Genomic DNA, 17413 nt, shown 5'->3' on the forward strand with positions numbered 1-17413 from the left:
CTGACCACAACCAGAACTCCTTTGAGTAATCCTGTCTTAGTGTGCATCTCCAACAACCGTTTGATCAGTTTGCTTTCTGTCTGCTGCTGGTGTCTCTTCTTACCCGCAGCTGTGCACACACACACACACACACACACACACACACACACACACACACAGCTGAAAGCGAATGAAGGAAAACTAAAAGTTTCACCCACTGACCTTTGCTCGAACTTCTGCAATCAATTCTAAACTGTTACTTACAACTGATGGGATTGTATACATACACTTTATGCAACATTTTACTCTGACATTCAAAGTAACTAAACAAAACCGGCCAATACCCGCATGCTAAACTAGGCACCACAATCACATCATAACAACAATAAGTTACACTAAATCCAGCCATCAGGCTGGAAACATGTTTAAGACAACGCTTTTCCTTTTCCGACTGTAAACGTCATTAAGAGTGTTCCTACCTAAACCTTTCATCCACATACAGAAACATATTTGACACATGAATGACATCATGTTTGTTAGTGGTGATTATTTTTAAGGGCCAGTTCATCTTTTAAACCAGCACTCACGCACCAACAGCTTTGAACACATTCAGAACATCTGAGAAACTGAAATCGCTGATCTTACCAACACTGTTGGCCTCAAGGCCCCGGAGAAGTCGTCAGATAATAACTGAAAACAAATCTCACACTGCTTCTACAGTGTTTTTTTTTTTATGAGCTTTGACCCATGATCAAAAGCACTTTAAAATCATACTTTCAAGGCATTCAAAGTTAAATGAATAATGAATCTACGGCTGCTGTCCTTTTCCAACAGACTCTGGCAATGTAGGTGTTGAGTGATGAGGAAGCAGCAGCACTGAACAATCCACGTTCTGCACCCACTCAGAATCCCAGTCGTATTCCACATCCAACAGAGCAAAGAGATCCACATCCTCCAACCCATGGACAAATTTCTTCTCTAAATGTGGTCAATAAAAAATCTCATTACTCTACAATCAATCAATCAATACAAGCGGTTGAAAAGGAAATCTCAAAATGTCGTATACCTGACTGTACATTGTATGTTATTGAATCACTAGGGAAAAAATATCTATAGCTGTATTTTTTTTGTGTTATATCTGTGATTCATAAATAAATATTACAGCTTCATGGAAATTATTTGTAAATGACAATCCCATAAAATAAAAACCGTATGTTTCAGAGTATTGTAAAAATAATGGAAAAATGAACCATGAGGCCACACAGTATAGGCATCCTGCTGTCAAGTTGAGCGAATCGTTACTATACATCAAAAAGAGGATTTAGACATATTGTTCAATCATTACTCAGCTTAATCTGCAAACCAATTATTTCCACATTCAAATATGAATAAATAAATAAATAAATAATAAATAAATTCTGGGTGACGATGTTTTCTAGCATATATTCCGTGAAGGCAAAATAGTCCTTTGATGGCCTCTATTATTTAGCAACGGTCAAATAAATGGCAAAAATACAGTCTACAGACAACAACAACACAGTTTGGAACAGTTCCACCTTTCCCAGAACGGTCAGACAGTCAGACCATGTAGTGGCCTTCAAACAACAATGGTTAAAGCTACAGTGTGTAATATTTGCCATATGGTGGTGAAGTTGCAAACTGAGCAACCCCCCGAACTCTGGTGAACTCGTTAGGCTGCAAAAACACACAGTGACAGACACGCTGAAAATTCAACGCGTAGACGGGAGTGTTTGTCTGTTTTGGGCAACCGTATTCAAACACGGCAGCACACGCGGAAGTCGGGTCCACCTGTGTAACCATAATTAACTCATTCAAAGTTTTCGAAAAAATATTGGTTCTTTGTTGCAGGTGATATATGAACACAGTTATGGACAATATATTCAATTTCTTCTAAATGTCACACACTGTAGCTTTGAGGTAACAGAAGCCCTTCAGCAAACAGAAAAATACAACCCATAATGAACTTCAGGCCTGTTTGTCTGGTCATTCCTCCGTTTTCATCAGTAAAGCCCTGCTGCATCTCATTCTTTAAACACATACGGAAGAAGTGGCAACAACTACCACACCGCACCACTGTCGGCTCGTACTGTTTGCATACTGTACTCTTACTGAAACCCATTCACAGTGATCACTAACTTTATGCGTATTCACATGAACATTTCAGATCTTGGCTGAAAATATTATGATCGTACTCTGTGGCGCCAGTTCAAAACGTTTTATTCCAGCTGAAGCCACAGGCGTGAAAACCACAGATTTTAAAAAATCTAAATGTATGAAAGGGGACATATTATGCAAAAATCACCTTTTCAGTGCTTGTGCACATACATGTGTGTATGTGCGGAGCCTGTCAGCCCACAAACTGTGAAAAAAGACCACCCTGTATTTTTTTTTATGAGCTGACTAAACCCTACAGCCTGGCTCTGAACCATTGGTTCAGATTTCTCTCCCACTGTGATGTCACAGTTGGACTCTTTTGGGGTAGCCCCGCCTACAATCTGAGAATCTCCACTTCTCTGGTGAAGGGGCGTGACATTTCCTATACATTTTGAAATCGGTTGACCAATAAGAGCAGACTGGGGTTCATCGGGAGGCGGGGCTAAAAGAAATCCAGGCGTTTCAGACAGAGGGTGCTTTTCTGAACATCACAGCATTTAAACCTTTTCACGTGGTGACACAAATTAAAAGTGTGAACCTGAATACAAGTATAATATGTCACCTTCAAACAAGTTTGTTTCATTTGTCATTTACAAAAAACTTCCTGATTGGCATATACAGCTGTCATACTCCACACTGTTATAAACGGGATCCATGAGTCAGGGTTAAATTAAACTCAGTAGAAATGAGGACTGTGGGAGGAGAAATGAAAACACAGTGGTTCTGCCCTAAGTATCAGTAAAGGCAGACACAAACAGTGACCGTGTCAACGAGAATCTTTAACTCATCCATTAGAGGAGGAATTTATTCCAAAATAACTATTCTGACATTTACTTGCAAAGCAGTACTGTAATTAGGAAAAGCTCTATGGAATAACACCATTTTCTAAAATTGCAATAAACCCTTTAAAAAGGTAGGAGTTTGTTGTAACTTTATCCTATTGTTTTGTAATAAAACCCCTACGATTGTCTCGTGTGGGCCTGCTGTGGTGTAGAAAATGTCAGGCCAGACCCACAGAAACAGATAAAAACAGATCTGGGGAGATCGATAGACAGACTGATAGAAATAGAGCCGCTCTCCCGGGACCCGGCAGAGGGAGAATCAGCCAAGCGCTTCACATTCCTGCCCGGACCCTTCTCACCCACCAACACGTCACTCTGTAAAACAGTAAGGCAGCTGTTGGCCTCCATCAGCTCAAAGTGCATCTGCGAACATTTCCAGTCCGCCACCAGCCTGCACACACACGCACACACACGCACACACACACACGAGACAAAAAGTCGTCACAAAAACATCTTCATGCTCACTTGAAGCAGGAAATGCTTTTTCTTAAACATCACATGGCGCAGCGGTGATTGGCGCAGTATTAAAGGCTTGGTGTGACCGACCCGGTGAACAGTTGAAGTAAAGTGCTTGACGGTTCAGAACTGTTGGATGTGATGTGTCTGACTGCCACAACCTGCAAATGTGTTTCCCCGCCAAAGTGTGAGTGTCCTGTTAATAGAAAACAAAACATGACATATAGCCAACATCACAGGAACTGAGGAGCAACAGTAACTCTTCCAGCACTGATCACATTGGGACGGCGCTCTCAGTTCTTCTGGACGATCGTTTAGGAAACAAATTCTCTTTAAGGCAGCTGGACCAGGCACAAACTTTTTATTGCAGCATTTCAAAAACTTCCATATTTGCTGAACAGCTGGATGGAGAAGGTGCTAGAGACAAGTGAAGCACACACATTACAGGCATTTGTAGGCAGTGTGGATGCCGGGCCTCACATTCACTCACGGTGGCTCTAGCCCTTTGAGATCTTTTGATGAAAAGGGCACTATAAATAAAATGTATTTATTTATTTATTTACTCCCCAGGCCTCCTGTTATTTCTAACCCTGATAGAGGATCCACAGTTGGGGCTCAGGGGCCCAGTTCCAACCAGCAACTGCTTGCTTCAGCTTTTCACTGCACACTCTGTGGAGTGGAGTCGCAAATCATCGCCAGTCCAATCAGGTTGGACTCAGTCATTCAGTCCATCCAGAGAGAGGGATGGGCGGGGGGCCGGGTGGGTCGGGGTGGGATGGGGTGAGGGTGGGTGGGGGCTGGTGGCACAAGTTTCATCTTTCTCTCTCTCTGCTTTTTCCTCTCTTTCTCTCTCTCTCTCTCTCTCTCTCTCTCTCTCTCTCTCTCCGTGTCTCTCCTCCATGTGTTTTTCTGCTCCACTTCTACTCCTCCTCCTTCACTAGTCTATTTTCAGTCGTCCGTTCTGCCCGTGTCTGCCGTTCTGACTGGCGTCATCTTCTTTTTTTAAGGCCTCGTTGGCTGGTGGAGGGTTAGCAGCTCCGCGACTAGTTTGGATGAGTTCACTGCGTGGCCAGAAAAGTTTGGGGTTAGGGACAGCTGGTATTATGAGTGATATTCACACACTGTGTTTGCAGCCATACTGCAACTATACACATATATATATCTTAGTCACCTTCTAAACAAACAACTCTAATTAGCTGTTAGGTCAAGATGAGGGATTGGGGGGAATTCCACCTCAGAAATAATGATGAAAGAGCTAATAAAAACATATGATATGAATTTTAAAATGATAAAATAAATAATACTGTACATTTTCACATTGAGGCCAGATACTAACCCTAACGACTGGCCTTCGTTACACCAACTGAGTCTGGTGCTGTGTCTTATTCTTTTCCAATAAGCAAAAATACAGAATGTGGAAGGTCTGGATTTCTGGCCGACCGTCTTAGTTACAGTAGTAACCAGGCAGTGTATCAAAGGCCAGGAGGTCAAATACCGGTAACTAAGTCTGTGGGGCTGTTCCTGCACCTCCACTGGGAAGTGTTCCTCCACTGTGTGGCAGCTGCTCCTGGACACCACCGCAGTTCATGTTCACTTTAGAGGCTCTCTCTGGCTCTTCACACTACTGCAACGCCAACTAACATTTCCTGAGATAGCGTCATATTTATCAAGCATATCAGTTACTCTTCATCCAGCTTAGTAAGCTGAGCAGCCAAACAGGCTTCTGTGCAATTCCGTTCATTTTTCCCATACATGTATAACACCAGACTAAGCTCATAGACGTTCTTACCTGAGTCGATGTTTGGTCAGGTGAGGAAGTGGACAAAAATGATTGCTAGACCTACATTCAGCAGCATCACAAGAGCCACCAGGATGGAGTTCGGGCCCTGTGGAAACACAAGGAGAGTTTTCTTTTATGTGCTCTGACTTATGTCCTGTGATATTGGCACATACTAGATTAGCACTAGGATTAACCTTGAATGAAGAAAATCAACTTAATTTTTTTTACATAAAAATGTAAACATAAATGGAGAAAACATAGGCAGCGTTTGATGAGATTTTAGTTAACTTCAAGTGATCTGCAGGAAGAGTGGGGGAAAATTACAATAATAAGATTTGGGGGTTACTAAGTACAGGGGTTACTGTTTGTTATTGTTAATTGTTTTAAGTTATTAAAGACCCCCTCCTCCAGTCAACAAAGTGTTGTTCTTCTGTTCCTGTCCTCTAACATGTCTGACATTGACTATAGTCGACTTGTATCTGGTGTTTTCACATTCCTCTCCTGGAGGAGGAGATTTCTGTGTTTCACTTCTCTGCTATTTGAAATTCCAACGAATCCTGTTCAAGCTAGATTTGGAGCTTCACAAATACAGAAAACCAATCGCTGTCCACTATGCAAATGTAGGCAAAGAAACCGGAAACTTCCTGTGCAGCAGAGGCAGCACATCATGAGAGGACGGCAGGTGTGTCAGCAGACAGTTAGCATTAGCATTAGCAGTTAGCATCCACAGGAGGACGACAGGTGTGTCAGCAGACAGTTAGCGTTAGCATTAGCATCATGAGAGGACGGCAGGTGTGTCAGCAGAGAGTTAGCGCTAGCATTAGCAGTTGGTGAAAGTTCTTTATCTTGTTGCGCACATTCTCCCAGCGGTCAACCTAGCGCGAGCAGCTGTGGTGGGCGGGGCCTATTTCATTTGCATATCATGAATATTCATAGTCTCAGAATCAGATCGAAGTCTTGCTTTTAGGGATCCTTACTAGCATCAGCAGGAGTTTAGTGACTCTGTACCGTTCACACTACACGGCGTGCTGTCAGTCGTTCACACTATGTGACTCATCTGTGACGGGGTCACACACTACACGAACCTTCACCAGGAGAAATGTCTCCAAAGTATGTGATAGTGCTAGTTACTTTCACGATGGACGTCAAAAAGAAAGTGTTCAATATTTTGCAGGATACTCTGATGTTGACAGGTCAGAAACAGGAAGTAGTTTGAGCAAATGCTCTGTGTGTGTTTTGGACAGAGAGAAATAACTGGATGTGTTAATATGTGGTTCGACAAATAAATTAGCTTGCAGGAAATCGGAAGAAAATCAGCGTGAAATTGGGGGAACGCAAATCGGCACTCGATCGCTACGTGTGAACTACCAACGACACGATCAAAGTGACTTGCCGAGGCCTCGCCAACATTTTTCAGATATCAAGCAGGATAAATATCTGGACAAGTTGGGGAACCCATCACCTGCAGTCAGTGCCCCCCCCCCCCAATGAAATCACTGGCACCCCCAGTGGCCCCCCCTTGGAGAGTTGCAGTAGCAAATGCATAATATGCTATATGGTGGCAAAATGCTTCAATCTGATATTTTACACTAGGTACTATTCATTTAAATTAGTAAAGTACATTTTTTATAATAGTTAAATAGTAAAATTGTCACAGGTTTGAAGGAGCAGGATTCAGATGAAGGTAAGAAGGGAAAAAAGAGTATTCAATAACTAAGGTAACAAAAAACAGACTTACATAAAATCTAACTCTCCAAACCTCAAATCCAAAACTCCAAAATAAATTACAACGGCATAATAGAATTCATGAAATTCACTAATGGCTTTTGGTGAGCCACCCTGAGGTTTTCGGTCGTCCCATCTGACCCCCTGTGAAAAATGTCTGGGAGCGCCACCGCCTGCAGTGAGCTGTGATGTGATCGCAAAACCCGGGGGAGGAACTGTTGCACAGCCATATTCTCTCCCCTTTCCGTGTTTCTGAAAAAAATCATCTCACACACAGACTATCTGCAGGACTTGGTCTGTCGTGTTTTGTGTTTTCACTGATACAGATGATGAAAGCCATTTCGAGGTTATTTCTCTCCGTTCGCACAACACAGAGCGTCCGCTCAAACTACTTCCTGTTTCTGACCTGTCAACATCAGAGTATCCTGCAATATATTGAACAGTTTCTTTTTGACGTCCATCGTGAAAGTGACAAACACTTCCTGTCTAGTGTGTATCGCATATTTTCCTGTGTCACTTCTCACGTGTGTTTTCGTGACAAACGTCCATTGGAGACATTTCTCCTGGTGAAGGATCGCGTAGTGTGTGAACCCGTCACAGGTGAGTCACGTAGTGTGAACAGCACAACGACTGAAAGCCTGCGATTACAAGACCGCGCGTTGTGCATTATGTACAGCGATCTTACAACTTACAACAAATCGTGTAGTGTGCCCGAAGCGTTAGTCGCACCGTCACTGAAATTTAGATCAAATGATTAAATGCATCAATATTAAAAAACCAAACACTCGCCACAGCAAGGCGGTCGATGACTGCAATGAGGTCAAGGGAAGTCTCCGTCACTTTTGTGGATGAAAAAATATGTGACATGACCGGCGATGTTGCAGAGGCATGTTTTCTGCTGGTGCTGGATCAGTGCACCTCCGTTCGTTGCAATATTTTCTCTTCTCTGGCATGTTGGGCAGTTTTCCACCAGCTGTGTTAGGGCTCATCAACCTGGCCTTCACTACACCGGCTGTGCGCTTTGCCACGGCACCAGTGCGAATTTCAGGTAGATTATCTGAAAACAGCTCGTATGACGACGATTAACAACTGACATGTCCAGCCAGCAACTCTGTGCGCGCCTGCGCTACAGACTACAGAGAATCCTGGAGATAACGAGCAACTGCATCACTTACAGGACGAGATAACTTGTTTTTTCTCTTTGTATAAACCTCCAATACAAATATGGTATTTAGTTTGTAGAAAATAACCTCTGTTTAAATCAAAGTTACAATATTGGCTATTGGCAATTACATTTTATCCTCACATCACTCAGTCCTACAACAACATGAGTGCCTTCTTATTTATACCACAAAAAAATCTCAACACCCTGATAATACTGAAGCTGTTCAACAATCATGCGCCACTGGGGGCACAGAGTATTGACGTTCTATTGGTGATTGGTTTCATTCCTGCTGGGGATTGATGTAAAAAACAGAAAGTTGGAATCAAAAACAAACATTATGGTGATTCGACTCCACTCACCGACTCCTCCTCTACGACTTCAGGAGCTATTTCCATGCTGGCTTTCTTGGTTTCTGCGAGGCTCTTTGGTTTGGTTGATTCTGATCTTTTTGGCTTGGGGGGCTCCGGTGCCTTGGTGCTCTCTTTAGGGGGTGTTGGTGAAGGACTCTGGGCTGGCAGGGATTTCAGTGCTGGCATCAGTATCGGTTTGGCAGGTGGCGGCAACCTTGCCAGGCTGGATGGGTGAAAGTCGTCCTCTACACCAAGTGGCTCATCGGGAGGCGGACTCTTTACATCAGCCTTGACATAGTAACCGTGGTACTGGGAGTGAATCTGCCCATTGCTGGGGTAAAGGCTGGTGGCTGTGGTGACAGCTGGTTTGACCAATGGAGGAGCCTCATGTTGCCTCACTTCCTGTCTGAGAGAAAGTTTTGATGCTGCCTTTGTTATGCCTGTGAAGTCGAACAAAAGAAAAGAGAAGAGAGATAGTTTGTCAGAGAACCAGACATGTATTGGTTGGCTCAGAAGAGGAAACCAGTTGTCCATTGATCTGTCCGCAAATTGCCCTAGGGGGATATGTTGAGCTCCAAGTTGCCCCTGTCAGACCCAGCATGTTGTGTGTGTGAATGGCTTAAAGTATAAGGTGTTTTGGATCAAATTGTTATCATACAGAAAATGTTGAGTCGTTGCCAGGATTCACCATGGTGCTGCTTCTGATCACCGCTGCTTCAACGATCACTGTTGTTACTCATCATGTTGCTGCGAACACTGCTGTCGCTTTGCATGTGAGCAGGTGAAATAACTGCTGCTGCTCCCATGTTGTTACTAAAAACTCATGCTACTCTTTGCCAGACATGTGTTTTAGCTCTGTATCAGAAATAATCTCCATCCATACCATACACTGTATACAAAAATGGACCATAGCTCCGAAAAGTGAAACCAAATCATCTTGATTGCCCCCTGGTGGCTGGCCGCAGTATAGCTCATGTCGCCTCCATGTTAGCAGATGGGACATGTACCAAACTTCAAGTCAAAGTACATGTTAGATACATTCAACCCAAATATGTTTTTCTTCATTTTAGATAGTTGTTATGATACTGGTACTGTATATGTCCAAGTATTCATCTTTCTGACAAGTTTGGTTATAATTAGTTATTTGAGGCTATAAAAAAAACGCTCTGAAATGGCACGATTGACAGTTAAGACTGACTTGCAATTGGTCGAGCGTTTGTATTGGTGGGAGGTCAATACGGCAGCGCCACTCCAAGATCACTACTGTGCAGACTCTGGCTTCAAATGACGGGAGGAAGTGGAGACACGTCTTCCATCCTTATATACAGTCTAACACACCTGAGAACGCATATCACGTGACCGGGAAGCAGATCTCTATGCTGTTTAGACATGACTGATAGAAACCAATTAAGAAGCAAATGTGGGTGTCATTGTTTCCAGAAGTATCTTTTTGGAAAGTTTCAATCCATCCAGACTAAAAAGTTTTCAAACTAAAACAGGATCAGATATGTTTTCACGATTGGACAAGGCCTGTCTCTGGCAGCGCAGTGATAGCAACCCATCAGTGGCTTCTTTGGTCCTCCGTCATTGTCCTTCAGCCGCAGCACTGCCCTGCACACAGCAACAACTTGTAAGTTCTCGGGGGGCCAATCCACAACCCCTCCTGTGTGGATACAGCGTGGCAGTGTTATTTACAAGTGCTGACCCACCTGGACGTCACCCACTGGTTTTGCAAACTGTTGTTATGAAGTCTGGAGTTTAGCATTGTGGCCAGCGTCATCTTGTTTTTTTTTGGAAACAGACATGGGGGTGAGATGGGAGAGCTCGTCCACTCTGTGCCCACCCCACCTATTGGACGGTACTGGCTGTCAGTCACACTGTATCCACACTCCAATGCATACTGTGCTTTGGAGTGGGACCAGATCAAAATGAGCATCATGCTGTATTAATGAAGACTTGAAACTAGAGATTGAACCATTAAATCCTCAGGAAAATGTTTACTGATGTCATAAATCCAGTGAGAAGAAGACTCATCTTCTCATAGACTTCTATAGAAACAGACTTCTTCTTGCAGCCAGAGGAGCCGCCCTCTGCTGGTCATTCCAGAGAACACATTGGCTTCACTTTACGGACACGGTGACTACGTCCATTTTTATGTATTGACCAGGTTTCAGCTACAATTATTGCTGCTGCCAAACATTTATTTACTACATCTTTTACTTCCTCACTTCCTCCACAGGCTCTGATGCTAGCCTACTCACTGTGCAGGAGCAGCTCAAGGCCTGGATACCTAACATGAATCCTGTATTGTTACAGTGTCACAAGTTGCTTACCTGCAGTCAAAGACTCTGCTGCTGGGGTTTGGTTCTCTTTCCCAGCAGGCTTGGCAGGAAAAAGGGTGGCTGGAGTTTTACTGCTGAAAAAGCTCTTCTTAACAGCAGTGGGTGAAGGAGCAGGACTGGGACCTGGGCTCTGAGATGGAGAATGGTTGGGTGTTGTTCCTTTCCGGTAGAAATGAGGGCTCCCTGATGGAGATTTTTCCTTCTTCTCCTCCACAGGAACCTCCTTCACCTCCACTGGCTCATTGTACTTCTGACGTATGTAGTCAGGGCCTTAAATGAAGGAGAGGAATGTGACTCAAGCAAGTTATGTCTGACAGTATATAAGCCCAGCATTTAAGAAAAATTCTGTCTTTTGTGGTTCTGTCCATCATGACCAGGGGTGTCACAACAGGGTGAGCAGAGTAGGCAACTGCCTGGGACCCAAGCTGAGAGGGGGTCCCCCGAGAAGGGCTGATAAGTCCACAGCAACAACAATTCTTTAAGAACACCTTCAGATCGAGGTTTGCTTTGGTTTGACGTAGGACCATATAGCTTGGAACCCCCCAAGTCTCTTGAAAGACTGCTCGTCATGGTCACCAGAAATTTGACTCGTCAGTGGGAACAAGGTAACATTGTTACAACAAAGTCAGATGGTCCAGTAAACCGTGAAGACAGACGATCAGATACACAACTGTTTAAACAGATTAAACATTTTATTTAGAGTCTGGTTGACTTGGATCTCTCGTGATCACACCTGAGATGCTGTTTATAATCCCTCAGTGCAAAGAGGCACACAGCTGCCTGAAGTACAGTAGTCCCAGAACTGGACTGGTCAGTATGTCTGTAAATTGCATTGCAAATTTTTAGGGAATTGGGTGAACATTTCACAGTTCACCTGCATTTTCTCTTCCACGTGAGTTTGGAATATTACTCCTGACACATACTGTATGCTACTGTCTATCTCAGTAGAGCTCATACCTCTACCAAGGCCCAACAGTTCCCTTTACAGCGTAAACATGAACTTTATTATAAATAACTATAACTAAAAAGAGAAGAAATAAAAGTACACATCCTATTTTCAACCTAAAATGTAACCATGAATGTACATCTATACTGCATTGTCTATTATGTAAAATAAATGTTTTCACATCTGTGCATATCAACATAGCAATATGTCTGTGAAAGGCTCATATCGAGGATGACACTCGCATGGCACACACACACACACAGATAACCTAAATTTCGCCAAAATGTTTTGCGAATTTTATTTAATTTTTTTCACTTGCATAGCATGTAATGAAGATGTAATAAAGATCTGAGAGTGTGATTTCCAGTACCTGGCTGGTGGAAGCTCGGGGAGAGCTCTCTGGCCACGGCTCTGGCGATATCTGAATCTTGACTGGCTGACTGAGCAGCCTGGTCCGCAGCCTCGGCTTTGGTCCGAGCATGGGACGTTCTGCAGAAATATAACACACACACACACACACTCGGTGAATTTAGCATTGATCAAGTAAGTACCAAGGTCCCTTTGACACCACTGACCATGGACTAATGACATTCTATTCTATTCTATTCTCAAGCACAAGATGTAAAAAATATTTCAAAATGTTTTACAGAATAGTAAAACAAAAAAATGAATAAAGTGTATCCTTATAAAAAAGAAACACCATATAGTAACATTTAATATATTCTGCATATTAAGCATTTCCACCTAAACTATAAAAAATAAAACATCATCATGAAACAGACTGTGGTTCATTTTCTTATTTTGGTACAAAAGTGTATTGAGGAGGATATCAGAACGGTGCAATGTGATGCTGCCACGACCTGCACCCCTCAGCCCTGATCTGACCCGACTGACCCCGGCTGGTACAGTGTGTGATCTGACCTGACTGGTACAGTGTGTGATCTGACCCGACTGACCCCAGGTGGTACAGTGTGTGATCTGACACGACTGACCCCAGGTGGTACGTGTGTGATCTGACCCGACTGACCCCGGCTGGTACAGTGTGTGATCTGACCCAACTGACCCCAGGTGGTACAGTGTGTGATCTGACACGACTGACCCCAGGTGGTACAGTGTGTGATCTGACACGACTGACCCCGGCTGGTACAGTGTGTGATCTGACCTGACTGGTACAGTGTGTGATCTGACCCGACTGACCCCAGGTGGTACAGTGTGTGATCTGACACGACTGACCCCGGCTGGTACAGTGTGTGATCTGACACGACTGACCCCGGCTGGTACAGTGTGTGATCTGACCTGACTGGTACAGTGTGTGATCTGACCCAACTGACCCCAGGTGGTACAGTGTGTGATCTGACACGACTGACCCCAGGTGGTACAGTGTGTGATCTGACACGACTGACCCCGGCTGGTACAGTGTGTGATCTGACCCGACTGACCCCAGGTGGTACAGTGTGTGATCTGACACGACTGACCCCGGCTGGTACAGTGTGTGATCTGACACGACTGACCCCGGCTGGTACAGTGTGTGATCTGACCTGACTGGTACAGTGTGTTATCTGACCCGACTGACCCCAGGTGGTACGTGTGTGATCTGACCTGACTGGTACAGTGTGTGATCTGACCCGACTGACCCCAGGTGGTACCGTGTGTGATCTGACACGACTGACCCCAGGTGGTACAGTGTGTGATCTGACCCGACTGACCCCAGGTGGTACGTGTGTGATCTGACCCGACTGACCCCGGCTAGTACAGTGTGTGATCTGACCTGACTGACCCCAGGTGGTACAGTGTGTGATCTGACCCGACTGACCCCGGCTGGTACAGTGTGTGATCTGACCTGACTGGTACAGTTTGTTATCTGACCCGACTGACCCCGGCTGGTACAGTGTGTGATCTGACCTGACTGGTACAGTGTGTTATCTGACCCGACTGACCCCAGGTGGTACCGTGTGTGATCTGACACGACTGACCCCAGGTGGTACAGTGTGTTATCTGACCCGACTGACCCCAGGTGGTACCGTGTGTGATCTGACACGACTGACCCCAGGTGGTACAGTGTGTGATCTGACCCGACTGACCCCAGGTGGTACGTGTGTGATCTGACCCGACTGACCCCGGCTAGTACAGTGTGTGATCTGACCTGACTGACCCCAGGTGGTACAGTGTGTGATCTGACCCGACTGACCCCGGCTGGTACAGTGTGTGATCTGACCTGACTGGTACAGTTTGTTATCTGACCCGACTGACCCCGGCTTGTACAGTGTGTGATCTGACCTGACTGGTACAGTGTGTTATCTGACCCGACTGACCCCAGGTGGTACAGTGTGTGATCTGACCTGACTGGTACAGTGTGTGATCTGACCCGACTGACCCCAGGTGGTACAGTGTGTGATCTGACACGACTGACCCCAGGTGGTACCGTGTGTGATCTGACCCGACTGACCCCGGCTAGTACAGTGTGTGATCTGACCTGACTGACCCCAGGTGGTACAGTGTGTGATCTGACCCGACTGACCCCGGCTGGTACAGTGTGTGATCTGACCTGACTGGTACAGTTTGTTATCTGACCCGACTGACCCCGGCTAGTACAGTGTGTGATCTGACCTGACTGGTACAGTGTGTTATCTGACCCGACTGACCCCAGGTGGTACAGTGTGTGATCTGACCTGACTGGTACAGTGTGTTATCTGACCCGACTGACCCCGGCTGGTACAGTGTGTGATCTGACCTGACTGGTACAGTGTGTTATCTGACCCGACTGACCCCAGGTGGTACAGTGTGTGATCTGACCTGACTGGTACAGTGTGGGATCTGACCCGACTGACCCCAGGTGGTACAGTGTGTGATCTCACCTGACTGGACTGACTGTTGGCTTGCCAGGATTATGCAATCCAATGGTTTCACTCTGCCTCTTTCCCTCTTCCCTCAGGGCAGAGCATAAAACACCTGATGCCACAGGCATGATTTTTTACTTTTACATTTTCATTCTAACACCTCAGCTAAGAGCTCAGTCCTCTGACTGTGCAGCTGTGGGAGAGATGAGAGCTGGCGCACAGCAGTCAAGCCTCACATGCAGTAGAGGGTTCCAGCTCTGCTTCCAGATGGAGGATGCTGAGGTCCTGAACACCTCCAAAAAGGAAAGCCAAGAGTTCTTCACTGAACTCCACTGTGGTCTAAGCCTGATAGTGTTACAGTGCTGCAGTGCAAGAACGCAGCTACGAGAGTGAAAACTGTAATCTTTTCAGACCTGGTGTTAACCTCTGTCTCTGCTGATCTGATCACAAGTGGACAGCACTGGGTTTTTTTTCACAAGAGAGACAAGTGTGAAAGGGGGAGAGAGAGTGTGAGCACAGGCCTGCAAGGTGCAAGAGGACTCTGTCCTCAAGGACCCCTATTGTTTTTAATGTGCTACATGTATTAATAGGACTTTACTCGACTTACCCACTCTGTATGTAAATATACATCATTTCAGTTTGCAAAGACCAAATTGTGTTTTTTGTACTCAGCCTGAGTATACAATTTGAAGCAATTATTATGCGTGGGTCAGTGTTAATATTGTGGCCACAGATAAATCAACCTTTGAGCACTGAGAAGTGTAAAAATACTTTGGCTCATTATGAAAACTGTAGCATGTCAGAGGACGTCAGCTGAGTGGGCGGCCCTCAAATATGGCCCAGGACATAAACACATGCTCTTCCACTTTCATTTTTATTATATATATAGATATATATATCCACACACGTTTGGGCATGACACTTTACCCTAAATTGCCTGTGGAGATTCTTCCGGCAGTGTATGAATGTGTATGAATGATAGAAGAAAAGTGCGAGGTGAAGAGCAGCGCTGTGTGAATGTGTGAGAATGGGGGAATGTGACTTCTGGAGGATTCCACTGCACTTTTTGGTTCCTTAGTGAGGCTATCTGTGAACACTAGTGGAGGTGAGCGTGGTTCTGCCTCTCAGCTGGAGGAGAGAGACGAGATGCGGAGCAGAGCCGGTGTGGTGCCAGAAAGTGATCGTCCGCCAGAAACTGATTTGATCTGGATCAAACTCTCATAACAGGCACATATACACAACTTTATGTCCGTAGTAATATCAAAGATATGTCTTTATGAAACTTAAACGTTTCTTGTAACCGAATAATCACAAAAGTGTTTGCCGTTTAAAGCGTAATCAGGGTTAGGGGTTAGTTCACAGGAAATAGGATCCTATTGTTTTTAAGGTCTGTATGCGTTTGTATGTCTAATATTACTGCACTGTACAATTAACATGATTTATGGGAATAGGTTATGTATAAAATAAAGAAATGATGGCAATTATTGAAGATGAGATTGCGATTATCCTAGATTATACCCCATGCAGTTTTTCACCTGTTGAAATACCTTGAAATGGGCCATACAAAAACACAGTATAATCAATACACCAAAAGGGACAGAAATCTGGCAGACGATCACTTTTTGGCACCACACCGGATCAGCGGAGAAGTGCTAGGTGCATGAATAGCACAGCTGCGGTGAGTCGGCTAACCCTGCTCTCCGGAGCAGCCGGTGTTGGACTTTTCCTGCTGGGTCCAGACCGTCCCATGCCTAATATACATATATATATTAAAGATGTGTGTGTGTCTGTGTGAGTGTGTGTGTGTGTGTGTGAACTTGAGCCACAACAGAGACAAAATCAAGGCAGGGGCATTTCATAGGTCAGCAGTGTCATCAGTTCAGACTGTTCCCCACACTGATGAAGGAGAATACCAGATAAAGCACTTTACTGATTGATTGACTGACTGTGTGTGTGTCCAGGGGCAGTGTGAGACCGTCAGCTGTTGATAAGCGTCCTCCTCCCTGGCCTTTTTTAGACAGGCACTGACGGACGGGGACGCACGCACGCACGCACGCACAGGTAAGACATGCTTGAGCAAACCCACACTCACTAACTGACAATCTGGCCAAGAATGTGCCTCCTTGCTTCTCTCTCTCTCTCTCTCTCTCCAGCCCACTCACCTCCTCTCTTGACCTCTCTTTCTGTTTCCTCACTCTGTTCCCACTCCCTCTCTCCTTTGCCCAGATGACAGGAAAAGTGATGTAGGCTGAACCCCCCCCCCTCACACACACACACGTTCCTGAGCTCTGACCAGCGTTCGTCAGCTACGGCTGCACTGCAACCGACAAAGACCGCATCTCCATTTGCTACATTCTACCACCCCCTCTCACTGCACTGCCATGTCGGAGCATGTACTATTCAACATTCACAGATGGAAACGCACTTATGTCTCCAGACCACCTGCCAAGTGAGTGTGTGTGTGTGTGTGTGTGTGTCTTTATAACCAAAGAAAAACAGTCACATGTTCATAAATGGTTTGTACACATCATATGCTGTTTGCAGAAATGAACATGGAATTACATGAACATGGAATTGGGAAATTCTTTGCTTTTCACATATGACAGATAAAGAGCAACAGTGACTTCGCCCACTTTTTGAATGGCTCTGGTTCCGGAAGTGAATTTCCCATCATTCATTTACTCCATTGACATTTCATAAAATCCTTATATAAAGAGTTTGAAGCTTGGAAAGAAGCCAATAAACTAGGAGATTAGTCGTTACTATAAAACCTTTTATTCAGAGCAAAAGAAAATTGAAAAGAAAAAAATGCTCAT

The 17413-nt window shown here is 44.8% G+C and overlaps 1 protein-coding gene across 1 annotated transcript in view; it reads right to left on the reverse strand.

Annotated features, from left to right (window-relative positions):
* Positions 1–3796: 3796 nt before the first annotated feature.
* LOC118311254 (junctophilin-1) overlaps positions 3797–17413 on the reverse strand; it is a 33460-nt gene continuing 19843 nt past the window's right edge. Inside the window, exons 3-7 of the mRNA XM_035634959.2 lie at positions 12131–12249; positions 10806–11084; positions 8482–8912; positions 5242–5338; positions 3797–4513 (exon numbers count right to left, since the gene is read on the reverse strand). Coding sequence (XP_035490852.1) covers positions 5258–5338; positions 8482–8912; positions 10806–11084; positions 12131–12249 — 910 coding nt within the window. The 3' untranslated portion in view covers positions 3797–4513; positions 5242–5257. The remainder of the gene's footprint in view (positions 4514–5241; positions 5339–8481; positions 8913–10805; positions 11085–12130; positions 12250–17413) is intronic.

The sequence above is a fragment of the Scophthalmus maximus genome, chromosome 5 (genome assembly GCF_022379125.1).
Source record: "Scophthalmus maximus strain ysfricsl-2021 chromosome 5, ASM2237912v1, whole genome shotgun sequence".
Taxonomy (NCBI): Eukaryota; Metazoa; Chordata; class Actinopteri; order Pleuronectiformes; family Scophthalmidae; genus Scophthalmus; species Scophthalmus maximus.